The sequence below is a fragment of the Diceros bicornis genome, chromosome 10 (genome assembly GCF_020826845.1).
Source record: "Diceros bicornis minor isolate mBicDic1 chromosome 10, mDicBic1.mat.cur, whole genome shotgun sequence".
Taxonomy (NCBI): domain Eukaryota; kingdom Metazoa; phylum Chordata; class Mammalia; order Perissodactyla; family Rhinocerotidae; genus Diceros; species Diceros bicornis.
The window spans coordinates 55,181,948-55,196,956 of record NC_080749.1 but is presented as its reverse complement, the minus strand read 5'-3'; the positions used below and the strand labels follow the sequence as shown (position 1 = coordinate 55,196,956).

At 40.1% G+C, this 15,009-nt stretch overlaps 1 protein-coding gene across 1 annotated transcript in view; it reads left to right on the top strand.

Moving 5' to 3' along the window:
* Positions 1-914: 914 nt before the first annotated feature.
* OLA1 (Obg like ATPase 1) overlaps positions 915-15,009 on the top strand; it is a 174,095-nt gene continuing 160,000 nt past the window's right edge. Inside the window, exons 1-2 of the mRNA XM_058549279.1 lie at positions 915-999; positions 2,301-2,401. Of these exons, the coding sequence (XP_058405262.1) occupies positions 2,301-2,401 (101 nt within the window). The 5' untranslated portion in view covers positions 915-999. The remainder of the gene's footprint in view (positions 1,000-2,300; positions 2,402-15,009) is intronic.

Sequence of the window (15,009 nt, the reverse complement as noted above, 5' to 3'; positions counted from 1 at the left end):
GGGTACTGTTGCTACAAGCTTCACACACATTCTCATTTTATCCTCACAATAACTTGGTAAGGTGGGTCTCAAGAGCCTCATTTTATCCATGAGGAAATTGAAGCCCAGAGAGCTTACTTTGTCCAAGGTCACACAGCTAATGACTAGTGGAATTCAGATTGGAACGTACTTTCCCAAATTCCAAAGGCACCTGCTCTTAACTCTTCAGAGGAAAAAGGGGGAAAATTGGCTCTATTCTGGGATCCGGTGCCTGTAAAACGCCTAAACGATAAGGCGACCAAGCAATCCTTAGATCATAAGCTTCCCTTAGCCCTTTTTTCCTTTAAGAAAGTTTATTTAACAGCTTCTCACCATCTGGACTGAGTGAAGAAAGTTATAGGAAAAGGAAGGCGGGCTGGGGCCATGGTCCTCAGGACTCCGCTGGCGGTCAAGCAGGGCTGGCGCGGCGGCCCGCCAGACCTCAGGTGACCCGTCTCCGGGCGGTCCGTCAGGGGGAGGGCGCCCCGGGGTCCAGCGGGTAAAGTGCGAGGCTGCAGGCCGGCAAGCGAGCGTGTAAGGCCCACGTGGGGCGCGCACCGGGAGGGAAGCGGAGATCCGGGGCCGAGAAGCCCCACGCGCTGACGCGCGGAACACGCGCGCTCGGAGAAACCGGCGCCGCGAGCTCTGACTTCGGCTTCGGCTCCGGCTCCAGCTCCAACTCCCGCCCGCTCTCGCGCGCGCGGCCCCCCCCCCCCTGCTCCCGCCTTCCTGGCCGGTCGGGCCAATGGACAGGGCGGGTGGGCTCGCGGGGCGGGGCGGAGCGGGGCGCGCGGCCTGCGCGCAGGTGCCGTCAGGCGCCCAGCCCGCCCGTTCCGCCGCCGCTGCCGCCGCCGTCGTGCGTGCCGCTCGGCGGAGGGGCTGGCCTTGCGCTCCCTCCTCCCTCCTCCCCGCCTCTCGCTGCCGGCAAGACTCGTCTCCCGCTGCAGCTGGGACCCCGTGTCATCGCCCTCCCCAAGCACGGTGAGGCCCCCAGGGAGCCCGCGGGCGCGTTCTCTGCTGCGTCTTCGGCGCCCCGGCCCCTTGCTCTGAGGCCGGCGTCAGGCCAGGGCCAGGTGGCCGGGCTGGGGCGAGGGCAGCGGCGGCGTGGGGTGTCTGGATGAATGAGGCGCTCTGACTAGGCCGCGCGTCCCGAGAGCGGCCCACGCCTCAGCCCGGCACGCTCTGGGAAAGCCGCCTCCGGAGGCCGGGACGCCCAGTGGCCCACTGCGGAGGGAGAACGTGTTGGGTGGGGGCCCGCTTAGGCTGGACTGCCGGCCACCCCTCGGTGGGAGGCCAGAGGACTGGAGAGGCTCTCCTTGTGCAGCGGTGCTTCGGAGGCCTGGGGTTTGGCTGGGAACAGGTGTGAGTTAAGACCCCGAGAAGGGAGATCCCAGGTCCTCGGGATCAGGGATCAGAGACTGGAATATCACTTCATGAGCATGGCCTCAGGGTGGCCCCAGGAGGTTCAAGTGGATCCAGAAGATAGGGACACTTTTAGTGCCAAGCGTATAAAACGTGAGGTTAGCAGTCCTCCTGAGTTCGGTGTGCAGTAGTAAAGTGGGATTAATTCTGCACTGAGGAATTTGGAGCCAGATTAGCAGAGACCGAGAAAGTTTGGACTTGTAAATAAAAAGGGTTTGTGGATTTATTTACGGCTAGAAATAATCAGACTGTAGATTTCGAAGGTTGCTTATGAGGACTGATGAGTCGCACCTACAGTTCCAAGGGTGGAAGAGACTTGGTTGGAAAGACCTTGATACCGGCGTGTGTTCCTCCATGTGAAAAATGGTGTTTGTAGTGGAAATGGGAAAGAGCAGGTTCCAGATAAGAGGATTGGTTTGGTGGGAGGTGACTTGGTTGCTGGTGGTTCTGGAATGGATTTTCTTTGACTCTCTTATCTGTACTCCTACTTCCAAATGCTTTCATTTGAATAACCATGTCAGGTTAAGAAATGAAATGTTTTGTAAACAGTCTGGATGGAAGATTCGCAGCTAAGTTTTAAATTTATTTTTGATTTCTGGTGCCGCATATATTTTTAGATCAGTCTTTCCAGGACTTCTCAGGAGTGGCTGCTTTGACAACTATCAGAATCAGATCTGTTAGAGAACTTTTTTGTTTTATTTTTGTTGAAAAGTAAAGTGTCAGTTTTGTGATTGATATAGACAGTATGTTTTATTCATAATCTGTTATTCAATAATGCATTTTGTGTGATGAAATGTGTTTTTGGTCGATAGGGGTAGTAAAAAGTTTTGTTCATATGTATATTTGTTTTGACATTTTAGATGCCCCCGAAAAAGGGAGGTGATGGAATTAAACCACCCCCAATCATTGGAAGATTTGGAACCTCCTTGAAAATTGGTATTGTTGGGTTGCCAAATGTTGGGTAGGTAAACGTTGGGCTTTTCTCATTTTCATCTTGTAAATATTTTGGGTTCGTGTTGTAAAAATGGAAACTCATGAGGTAATTAAAATTTAAATTGAAGAAAAGAGGCTAGGAAGCTGGAATATTAATATGTTGCAAAACAAGGTTTTCATTTAGATGTATTTTATTTTCGATTTTCTACACAGACACTGTGTTGAAACTTGAGTTACTTATATTGTTTGTTTTGCTAAACTCAGAGGAAGATGCAATGAGAGTTAAAACATTATGTTGAACCAGGTCTGCTCTGTTTGCTTGAGAACACTGTTGGGAGACACACAGCATTGAATTTAAGTGGACTTGGAATAGTTTAAATTTGATTTTGGTACTGGCTGACTATGTGCAGTACCTACATAAGCTGATTACCAGAGGCTGTACAGTAGGATACTTAGGAAATAATTTTAAAACTTATAAATTTGATTACATTTTTGGGAGATCAGGGATCAGATGGCTGAATTTTTACTGGAAGGAGGTGACAATTTTGAATTTAATATTGGAAGTTGATAGATAAAGGGCATCTGTTATAAAGTGGCTAAATCTGAAAATTGTGAGAACAAAAATTTGAGTTTTGTAATGTTTAAAATTAAAATTAATCATTTATTTGCAAATATGACAGTGATAGGCAATATATGTGGAGTTTATCATATAAATTTATACACATGCAACTTGGAGGTTCAAAGTCTACTTTTTCCATTATTTGCCCTTCTGTTTTACTAATCTTAAAATATAAGATGTCTCAAAAGTGATGAGGGTGTACTAATGAGTAACAGATCCAATATGGATTTATTAAGGTGACTGAAGGTATTTTGGCATGTGCTTTAGGCTATTAGATTGGTGGCAAGTAGGACACCTGTGTTCTTTCCTGTGTACCTCGGAGTCCCTGTCATAGAGATTGCTTAGTGAATGGAGCATGGTATGACCAAGTAAGAAGGCAGTTCTTAAATTCTTGTAAAACATGAACAAGGTGGCCGTCCTAATTTCAGTCTTTCCTGGAGCTGGAGAGGTTTGCATTTTGAAGGATTTTCCTGCTGATATAGGCTGCTTGCAAAGTAAGACTAAATAGAGAGTGGAAATATAAGCGAAAGAGATAATTAAGCAAAGTACTGTAGGGTGCTGTCAATAAACTTGAAAGCAAGATATGATCATTATGGATGTTGTGAGCTTTATTGCACTAGTGAGCAAGACATGGTTTTTAGATATTAACATACTTCTCTTATTCTAGAATCACTGCAGTCACTGCAGCTTGGCTTTAAATGGGACTACTTTAAAATGGGCCATCTTTTTTTTTTTTCCTTCTCCCCAAAGCTGGAGTACATGGTTGTACCTCTTAGTTGTAAGTCTTTCTAGTTCTCTGTGTCAGCCGCCATCACAGCATGGTGACTGACAGGTGATATGGTTCTGCGACCAGAAAATGAACCCCGGGCCGCTGGGGTGAGAGCTTGGAACTTTAACCACTAGACCATCAGCGCTGGCTCCAAAATGGGCCATCTTTTTTTTTTTTTGTGAGGAAGATCAGCCCTGAGCTAACATCCATGCCAATCCTCCTCTTTTTGCTGAAGAAGACTGGCCCTGGGCTAACATCCGTGCCTATCTTCCTCCACTTTATATGGGAGGCCGCCACAGCATGGCCTGACAAGTGGTGCCTCAGTGCGGGCTTGGAATCCAAACCCAGGCCGCCAGCAGTGGAGCGTGCGCACTTAACCGCTAGGCCACGGGGCTGGCCCCTAAAATGGGCTATCTTAAGAAGTGTTTCCTATGTAAGCTTTTTAGCCATAGAGCATAATAAAATCAATATGTATGAAAATAACCTAAAAATATTTTATTATAAATAAAAATTTTTATTTTTTAATATATTATAAATGTGCTATTTATACTTTTAAATTAAATGCTCCTCCCACCCCCCGTTTTATTGAGGTATACCTTACACAGTAAAATTTACTCGTTTTAATAATGTAGAGTTTGATGAGTTTTGGCAATTGTATTTGGTCATGAACACTCCTCTTTTGTAGAATGATCTTACGTTATCTAACTGTAGAATGATCTTACATTACTTAACTGTATCAAGTAGGGTTCTTTGTAAGCAACACAAATTCTGGCTGTTTTAAGCAAGAAAAAGAGACTTACTGGAAGGATAGAATTGAAAAACAAGCTGAACAGCCAGGCCTCAGGGAGGACGCGAGCCAGAGTAGTGCTGGCAGAGATGGGGCCGTGTGGAGCTCAGCCATATGAACTGAACTTCTGAATGTCTCTCATCTCCTGCTGCCTCTCCAGTGATTCACATTCCGCTGTAAGGAAATCTGACTGGACTTGTCTACCTCTGGATAGGCCCACAAGAAATAGATTGGGGAGAAGGGGCAGTTCTCTAAAAGATGGCCTGCTGATCAAAAATAAGGAAATTTAGTACATCAAAGGAATCTCTTGAGTTTTAGAGAACTGAATGAATAAAAAAGTTTGCTTTTTAGTATGTATAAGGCTGATTACCTTATAGAGGTAATATTTATAGCTAATATTATAGGTAACATTTATCGATAATAATAGCTAATATTTATTGAACACTTACTATATACCAGTCACTATTCTGAGTGCTTTATACGTATTACCTAATTTAATCATCTGTTTAACACCCTTCCTCCCCATTAAAATTTAAATTCCATGAAAGCAAGGATTGTGTTGTTCTTGTTTATTGTTATAATTCTGGCACTTAGACTGGTGTTAGGAACTTAGTAGGCATTCAGTAATTATTTGTGAATGGGATAGTTTTTTCCCCCTTGATGCTGTGTGTAGGTTTAATGATAAGGAGACATGTTTTAATGGCTAGTTTTAATGAAGTAGAAAGAATATCAAACCAAGAGTGTGAAGATTTGGTTTCTAGGTTTATTCTGTTTTTTCTTACCTGAGTGACCATTTATAAATTAGCTTCTCTTGGGCCAGTGTATTTTTGTGGGTGTGAGGCTTGGAGGCTGTTGGGGGAAACTACTTTTTTTAAAAAAAGATTTATTTTTTTAGTGCAGTTTTAGGTTCACAGCAGAATTGAGGGGGAAGTGCCGAGATTTCCCATATGCTCCCGCCCTCACGCATGCATAGCTTCCCCCATTATCAACATCCCCACCAGAGTGGTACACCAGTTGTAATTGATGAACTTACATTGACATGTCATGATCACCCGAAGTCCATAGTTTACCTTAGGGTACACTCTTAGTGTTGTACCTTCTATGGATTTAGACAATGTGTAATGAGATGTATCCTCCATTATAGTATTGTACAGAGTAGTTTTACTGCCCAAAAAATCCTCCATGCTCTTCCTCTTCATCCTTCCCTCCAACCACTAATCTTTTTACTGTCTCCATGGTTTTGCCTTTTCCAGAATATCATATGGTTGGAATCTTACAGTATGTAGCCTTTTCAGATTGGCTTCTTTCACTCAGTAATATGCATTTAAGTTTCCTCCATGTCTTTTCATGGCTTAAATATCTCATTTCTCCTTAGCACTGAATAATATTCCATTTTCCAGATGTACCATAGTTTATGTATTTATTCACTGACTAAAGGACATCTTGGTTGCTTCCAAGTTTTGGCATTCATGAATAAAACTGCTATAAACATGCATGTGCAGCTTTTGTGGGGACATAAATTTTCAACTCGTTTGGGTAGAATACTAAGGAGCACGATTGCTGGATTGTGTGGTAAGAGTATGTTTAGTTTTATAAGAAACTTCTAAAGTGACTGTTCCATTTTGCGTTCCCAGCAGCAATGAATGAGAGTTCCTGTTGCTCTACATCCTTGTCAGCATTTCGTCTTGTCAGGGTTCTGGATTTTGGCCATTCTACTAGGTGTGTTGTGGTATCATTGTTTTAATTTGCATTTGACTGATGACACATGATGTGGGGCATCTTTTCATATGCTTATTTGCCACCTGTATATCTTCTTTGGTGAGGTGTTTGTTAAGGTCTTTGGCCCATTTTTTAATCAGGTTGTTTGTTTTCTTATTGTTGAGTTTTAAGAATTCTTTGTATATTTTGGATAACAGTACTTTATCAGATGTGTCTTTTTCGAATATTTTCTCCCAGTGTGAGGCTTGTCTTCTCATTCTTTGGACATTGTCTTTTGCAGAACAGAAGTTTTTGATTTTAAGGAAGTCTATCTTATCTGTTATTTCTTTCACGGATCGTGCCTTTGGTGTTGTATCTAAAAAGTCATTGCTGTATGCAGGATCGTCTAGGTTTTCTCCTGTCTTCTAGGAGTTTTATAATTTTGCATTTTACGTTTAGGTCTGTGATCCATTTTGAGTTAATTTTTGTGAAAGGTATAGGGTCTGTATCTAGATTCATTTTTTTTTGCATGTGGATGTCCAGTTGTTCTAGCATCATTTGTTGAAAAGACTATCTTTGCTGCGTTGCCTTTCCTCTAGAAAATACATTTTGATATTCCAGATTTCTTTACTGTGTCATGGGACAGTGCTTCTTGTTGCTACCACTGCATGAGATGGGATTAGGTTCAATTGAGAATGTCAGAAAACCCCAAATAACCTTGACTTTCTTTTTTCTGTAAGTAGTCATAGATGGGTATGGTATAGTAGTGCCCCCTTATCTGTGGTTTTGCTTTCTGTGGTTTCAGTTACCCCACGGTCAAACCACTGTCCTAAAATATTAAATGGAAAATTCCAGAAATAAACAATTCATGAATTTTAATTTTATTTATTTATTTATTTTTCCCCCAAAGCCCTAGTAGATAGTTGTATGTCATAGTTGCACATCCTTCTAGTTGCTGTATGTGGGATGCGGCCTCAGCATGGCTGGAGAAGCGGTGCATTGGTGCGTGCCCGGGATCCGAACCCAGGCCGCTGGCAGCGGAGTGCGAGCACTTAACCGCTAAGCCATGGGGCCGGCCCAATTCATGAATTTTAAATTGCGTGCCATTTTGAGTAGTGTGATGAAATCTCTTGCTGTCCTGCCCATGACGTGAATCATCCCTTTGTCCAGTGGATCCACACTCTATACTCACCCGTTAGTCACTTAATAGCTGTCTCGATTATCAGATCGACTGTCTCGGTATGGCATTGCTTGTGTTCAAGTGACCCTTATTTTACTTAATAATGGCCTCAAGGCACAAGTGTAGTGATGCTGGCAATTTGGATATGCCAAAGAGAAGCTGTAAAGTGCTTTCTTTAAGTGATAAGGTGAAAGTTCTCAACTTAATAAGGAAAGGAAAAAAATTGTGTGCTGAGGTTGTGAAGATCTATGGTAACTTTTATTACAGCATATTGTTATAATTATTCTATTTTATAATTAGTTATTGTTTTTAATCTCTTACTGTGCCTAATTTGTAAATTAAACTTTATCATAGGTATGTCTGTATAGGAAAAAACGTACTATATATAGAGTTCTGTACTATTTGCGGTTTCAGGCATCCACTGGGGGTCTTGGAGTGTATTCTCCACAGATAACGGGGGACTACGGTGCTCATTTTTTGTCCTTAATTTACTTAACCTATTTGATACTGTTAATAACTCCCCACCTCTCTTACTCTTCCTTCAGTCTTTTATGCTTGCTACACTTCCTGTGTTTGCTCCCTAATATTAGGTTTCTGTCCTTGGCTATCTTCTCTTTTATACTTTCTCCCTGGGCAGTCTCATCGTTTCCTGATTTTAATCATCTATTGGCTTCTATTTTCTAAATTTATACATCCTGCGCAGGTTGCATCTGAGTTCTAAATTCATATATCTAACTGCCCTGAATATCTCCAGTTAAATATCTCCACTCAACATGTCTAAAATTGAGCTCATTTCCTCTGTAGTCCTTATCTTGGGTAATACTACGGCTTTCCACCCAAATACTTGAGAGATTTATGTTTGCATCCTTTCCCCTCAACCTTATTTTTCAGTAGGGTGCCAAATCTTGTGCCTAAATAATCTCTCTGGTCTATTTTCTTCACATCATTGTTTCCACTCATTTCTTTTTTTTTTTTTATAATTTTATTTATTTGTTTCTTTTTCCCCAAAGCCCCAGTAGATAGTTGTATGTCGTAGTTGCACATCCTTCTAGTTGCTGTATGTGGGACACAGCCTCAGTATGGCCAGAGAAGCGGTGCGTCGGTGCACGCCGGGGATCCCAACCCGGGCCGCCAGCAGCGGAGCCAGCAGCGGAGCGCGCGCACTTAACCACTAAGCCACGGGACCGGCCCTCCACTCATTTCTTACTTGAGTTATTCCAGAGGCTTCTTAAGTGGGCATTCCGTCAGGGCATTATCTATAGTGATTATTTTTTTGTTTTGCCCCAGTTTTTTTTTTAATTGAGGTATAACTGATATACAGTAAAATGTACAAACTTTAAATATACATATAAAATTTTTACATATCAATCCATCCGTGTAACCAGTACCCACATCAAGATCTAGAATGTATCCAGCACCACAGAAAACTCCCCTGTACCCCTTCCCAGTCAGTACTGTCCTTCCTGGGATAACCATATTCCAACTTCTATCACTACATAGATTAATTTGCCTAATACAGAGGGAATCATATATTATATACTCTTTATGTCTTTTAAATCAACATTATGTCTGAGAGAATACACAATTTACCCATTTTGCTGTTGATGGGCATTTGGATTGTTTCCACTTTTTAGCTGTTATGAGTAGGGCTGCTTTGAACATTCGTGTACATGTCTTTTGGTGGATGGACATAAGAACTCATTTCTATTGGGTGAATGGATATACCCCTCCACCCATACCCCCACACCCCGACACCCCTAGGAGTTAAATAGCTTTAGTAGATACTGCCACACAGTTTTCCAAAGTGGTTATTCTAATTTACAGTGCCAGCATTTTATAGAGTTCTAATTATTCTGCATCCTCATTCATACGTGGTATTGTCAGTCTTTATCATTTTGGCCATACTTGTATGTAGTGGTATCTGATTGTTATTTTGTATATCTCTGATAGCTAGTGATTTTGAGCACCTTTTCATATGTTTATTGGATATCTTTTGTGAAGGGTCTGTTTTTTTCTTATTAGTGATTAAATGTTTTTTATTCTGGATATGGATTCTTTGTTGGATATGTATTAGAACTAATTCTTCCCAGTCTACTTGGTTTTTCGCTTAAAATTAAATAAAAAAGTGTTTTTGAAGTAATTTCACACTTTAAAAATTTCACACTTGAAGAACTAGTTAAAAAAATTTATATATAGTGTCTGTTTACATTCTCCAAATGTTAACATCTCCTATAACCATAGTGCAGTTATCAAAATCAGGAAATTGGCATTGATTTACCCGTTGTCCCACTAATTGTCCATTTTCTGGTCCAGGAGCTAATCCAGGATTATATGTTGCATTTAATTGTTTTGTCTTTTTAGTTTCATTTAACCTGGAACAGTTTCTCTTTGTCTTTCATGTAATTGACACATTTGAAGAGTGCCGGCCACTTACTGTGGAGGGCCCTCAATTTGGGTTTGTCTAATGTTTCTTTGTGATTCAATTCAAGTTATGCATTTTTGGACACAGAAGTGACATGTGTTTCTTAGTACATTATATCAGGAAGCACAGGATGTGATTTGTCTTACTACTGGTGATGTTAACTTTGATCACTTGTCTGGGGAGGTGTCTGACAAATTCCTTCACTGAAAGGGTTACTGTATTTCCCATTGCAATTAATAAATATCTTGGGGGAGATACTTTGAAAGTATGTAAATATTGTGTTTTTCATACTTGTACCCCCTAAATTTGGCATGTATTTATGATTCTTGTTCAAAATAGCTATTATTGTGGTGTTTACCAAATGATGATTTTAAAATTTCCATTGTTCCTTCTATAAATGTAGAAGGAACAATTTATAGAAGCAGCAATGGGAATTCTATTGTGTTATTCATGTATTTGATTATAATTTACTTATATCAGGATCTGTTCTTATTTTACTTTGTTGGTTATAATCGGTTACTACTGTTATTTATTTTGTTGCTCAAATTGCCCAGGTTTGGCCATCAGGAGCCTTCCTGTTCACACATATTCCTTCGACATGTCCTCTATTTTTTGAGTGTTTTCTACTTTTGGGGACCACAGTGTGTTCAGGTTTATTTGTACTTTCTCTGCGCAAGCCTGGGAATGCACACATTTTGTGTAAACATTTTTGTCTCTCCTGGATGTATACTTAGGAGTGGAATTTCTAGGTTGTATGTTGACTCTGTGTTTAACTATTTGAGGAACTGCCAAACTGTTTTCCAAAGCGACTGTGCCATTTTACATTCCCACCAGCAGTGTATGGGTTCCAGTTTCTCCACATTCTCACCGATGCTTATTATCTTTTTGATTATAGCCAAGATGTGAAGTGGTATCTCATTGTGGTTTTGAATTGCATTTCCTTGATGCCTCATAATATTGAGCATCTTTTCATGTGCTTATTATGCCTTCATTTTTGAAAAATTTTCACTGGGGAGATTTTCAGGGACAGTTTTTCTTTCAGCACTTTGAAGGTATCTTCTATTTTCTTCTAGCTTTCTAATGAGAAGTCTGTTGTCATTCTTATTTTGGTTAAGTGATGCTTGTTTTTGTTTTTTCCCCTCTAGCTGTGTTTAAAATTTTCTCTTTACTATTGGTTTTCAGCAATTTGATTTTCATATGCTTTAGTGTGGTTTTCCTTATGCCTCTTTTGCTCGATGTCTGTTGAGATTTTAGGTTTGTGAGCTTATGATTTTCATTAAATTTGTAAAATATTTGGCCAGGATTTCTGTGAATGCTCCCCCCCCACCCCCGTTCCCTTCCTCTCTTTCTGGGACTTTTGTTATATGTGTGTTAGTCCTTTAGATAGTATTCCACTGAAGCTCTGGTTATTTTTTTTCTCTATGCTTCATTTGATAGTTTCTATTGCTCTGTCTTCATGTTCACTGATCTTTTCTTCTGCAGTATCTAATCTGCACTTAATCACATCCAGTGTGTTTTCCATTTCCATTTCATTTTATTTCAGATGGTGTATTTTTCATACAATAGCTCTGTCTGGATAGTTTTCATTTCACTTCTCATTGTCTTCATATTTCCCTTTACATCCTTCAGAAAATTCTAAAAAGATTTGTAACATTTATTTTAAGGTCCTTTTCTGCTAATTCCATCATCTCTGCTGGGTTTGTTTGTATTGATTGACTTTTATCCTGATTTTAGTCTATATTTTCCTGCTTCTTTGCCTGCCTGGTAATTTTTATTGGATTCCAGATGTTAGATTTTATGTTGAGTGCTGAATTTTATAGTATTCCTTTAAAGAGTGCTGGACTTTGTTCCAGCATTTAGTTATTTGTGTTTCATTTTGATTCCTTTGAGGTTTCCTATTATGTTTTCTTATGAGTTCATAATATTTTTTGCTCGGGTGCTACTTTAGCCTTCATACTAAGATATGACTCTTTTGAAGACTCTATCCAAGTTCCCTTATATTATAAAAATTCTCTAGTCTGGCTGGTAGGAATGTGAACTATTCCAAGCTCTGTCTGAGGCCTGAGAATTTTTCACTCTACTGCTTTTGGGTGGTTTTTTCCCTGGACTTTTGGAAACTGAACTTACTTGTATACAAATCATTACTCAGCCATGTTCTTGACACCTTCTGCTGATGTTCAGAGCCCTCTCTCTGTGCAGCTCCTTCCTTTCCAGTACACTGCTCTGTAAATTCTAGCTGCTTTGGCCTCCTTAAACTCTCATTTTAGTCTCTTTAACTTGGCATGACTGCCAGGTTCTGTTGGTTCCCCCTCCCTGTGCTGTGGCTTTAAAACCACCCTTAGGCAGTAACGTGGGGCAGTTGAGAAAACTTGCTGTTCTCTCAGGGAACTCAGTCCTGTGCTGCATACTGTCCTCTGTCTGAAAACTGTTATTTCGTATATTTTGTCTGGTTTTCTAGTTCATTTTGGCAGGAGGGCAGTCCCATTGCAAAAGAGGAAGCAAAATTTCCCAATACCATTTTAAATGAAGTTAAATCTTACTGTATACTTGTCAACGTTCCAGGGTGTCTACTCTTTCATGGAAATTTGTGATTTGGGAATTATTTGCTTTCTCTTTTTAATACGTTTTGAATAAACTTTTGGACAACAGATCTGCTCTCCTGTTCACTCTTTCCTGTTATTATTTCAGCAATAATTCTGTGCCTTAAAAGTACTTCATAGATTAATTGGCTTTCTTTTAAGTCTTTTAATTTTCATTGTTTTGTTTTCAGAATTCTGGTCTCTGTTGCTATATCACCACATAATTTCAGATAGATTTTTTTTGCTCATTTATTTATTATTAGCTATAGACTTTATTTAGATTTCACCAGTTTTCCCACTAATGTCATTTTTTCTTTTCCACTATATACTTTTTATTTATTTATTTATTTATTTTTTGTGAGGAAGATCAGCCCTGAGCTAACATCCAATGCCAATCCTCCTCTTTTTGCTGAGGAAGATTGGCCCTGGGCTAACATCCATGCCCATCTTCCTCTACTTTATATGGGATGCCGCCACAGCATGGCTTGACAAGCAGCGCGTCGGTGCATGCCCAGGATCCGAACCTGTGAACCTCAGGCCGCCGCAGCAGAACACGCGCACTTAACTGCTGCACGGCCGGGCCGGCCCCACTATATACCTTTTAAAGGTCACAAAAAATTTCATTTACTTTTGAGAAGTGCTAATCAGGTATGTTGTATAATGTCTCTCAATTCGAGTTTGATGTATTCTCATGCTGTGGACTTTTTTTTTTAATTGAGGAAAGAAACACATAATATAAAATTTACCCTTTAAACATTCTTAAGTGTACAGATCGGTAGTGTTAACTGTATTCACATTGTTGTGTAACAGATCTCTAGAACTTTTTCATCTTGCAAATCTGGAACTCTGTACCCACTGAATAGCAACTTCCCATTTTCTTCTCCTCCCACTCCTGACAATTACCGTTCTACTTTCTGTTTCCATGATTTTGACTACTGTAGATATCTTATATAAGTAGAATCACAGTATTGGTCCTTTTGTGGCTGGCTTGTTTCACTCAGCCTAATGTCCTCAAAGTTTATCCATGTTGTAGCATTCAACAGGATTTCCTTCTTTTTGAAAGCTGAGTAATATTCCATTGTTATATGTATACCACGTTTTCTTTATTCTTTCATCTGTCAGTAGACATTTGGGCTGCTTCCATTTCTTGGCTGTTGTGGATAAGGCTCTAATGAACATGGGTGTGCAAATATCTCTTAGAGATCCTGCTTTTAATTCTTTTGGGTAAATACTCTGAAGTGGGGTTGCCGGATCATATGGTAATTCCATTTTTAGTTTTTTTTGAGGAATTTCCATACTGTCTTCCATAGCGGCTGCATCATTTTACATTCCAACAGTGTACCAGAGTTCCAATTTCTCTATATCCTGGCCAACACTTGTTATTTTCTGTTTTTTTTCCCTCATAGTGACCATCCTAATGGGTGTGAGGTGATATCGCATTGTGGTTTCGATTTGCATTTTCCTGATGATTAGTGATGTTGAGCATTTTTTCATAATGCTTGTTGGCTATTTGTTTATCTTCTTTGGAGAAATGTCTATTTGGGTCCTTTACCTGTTTTTTAAATGTAACATTTTAAGGCTACTTTTGTTGTTGTTGTCGAGTTATAGGAGTTCTTTTTATATTCTGGCTATTAACTCGTTATCAGACATATGATTTGCAGTTATTTTCTCCCATTCTGTAGGTTGCTTTTCCCTCTGTTGATTATTTCCTTTGATGTGCAGAAGTTTTTAAGTTTGATGTAGTCTCATTTTTCTATTTCTGCTTTTGTGGCCTTGTGCTTTTGCTGTCATATCTAAGAAATCATTGCCAAATCCAATGTCCTGAAGCTTTTCCCCTATGTATTCTTCTAGGAGTTGTATAGTTTTAGGTCCTATGTTTAGGTCTTTAATCCATTTTGAGTCAATTTTTGTGTATGGTATAAGGTAAGGGTCCAACTTCATTCTTTTGTATATGGCTGTCCAGTTTTCTCAGCACCATTTGTTGAAGAGGCAATCTTTTCCCCCTTGTGTAGTCTTGGCACCCTTGTCGAAGATCATTTGACTGTATACGGGAAGGTTTATTTCTGGGCTCCCTATTTTGTTCCATTGGTCTATGTGTCTATCTTTATGTCAGTTCCACACTGTTGGTTACTGTAGCTTTGTAATATGTGTTGATATCAGGAATCATGCTATGGGCTGTTGGGAAGAATACTGTTGAGGTAAAGTGCCCTTCTCATTGCATCATATTGAGGGGTATATAATACCAACATGACTTATTACTGTTGATGTTAACCTTGATCACTTGGTTAAGGTGGTGTCTGCCAGATTTCTCCACTGTAAAATTATCCTTTTTCCCTTTCCCTACCCTATTCATTAGAAGCAAGTCACTAAGTCCAATCCACACTCAAGGGGAGGGGAATTAAGGTCCACTGCCTAAAGGAAAGAGTATCAAAGAATTTGTAGATGTTTGTTAAAACCACCACAGTAATTAGTTAATATTATGGGGGAAAGATATTTTGAGGCTATTCAAATATCCTGTTTCTCTTTAAAGTTTCCCTGACTAAATTTTATCATTCCTCAGTGATTTTGCCTGCAGCAATTAT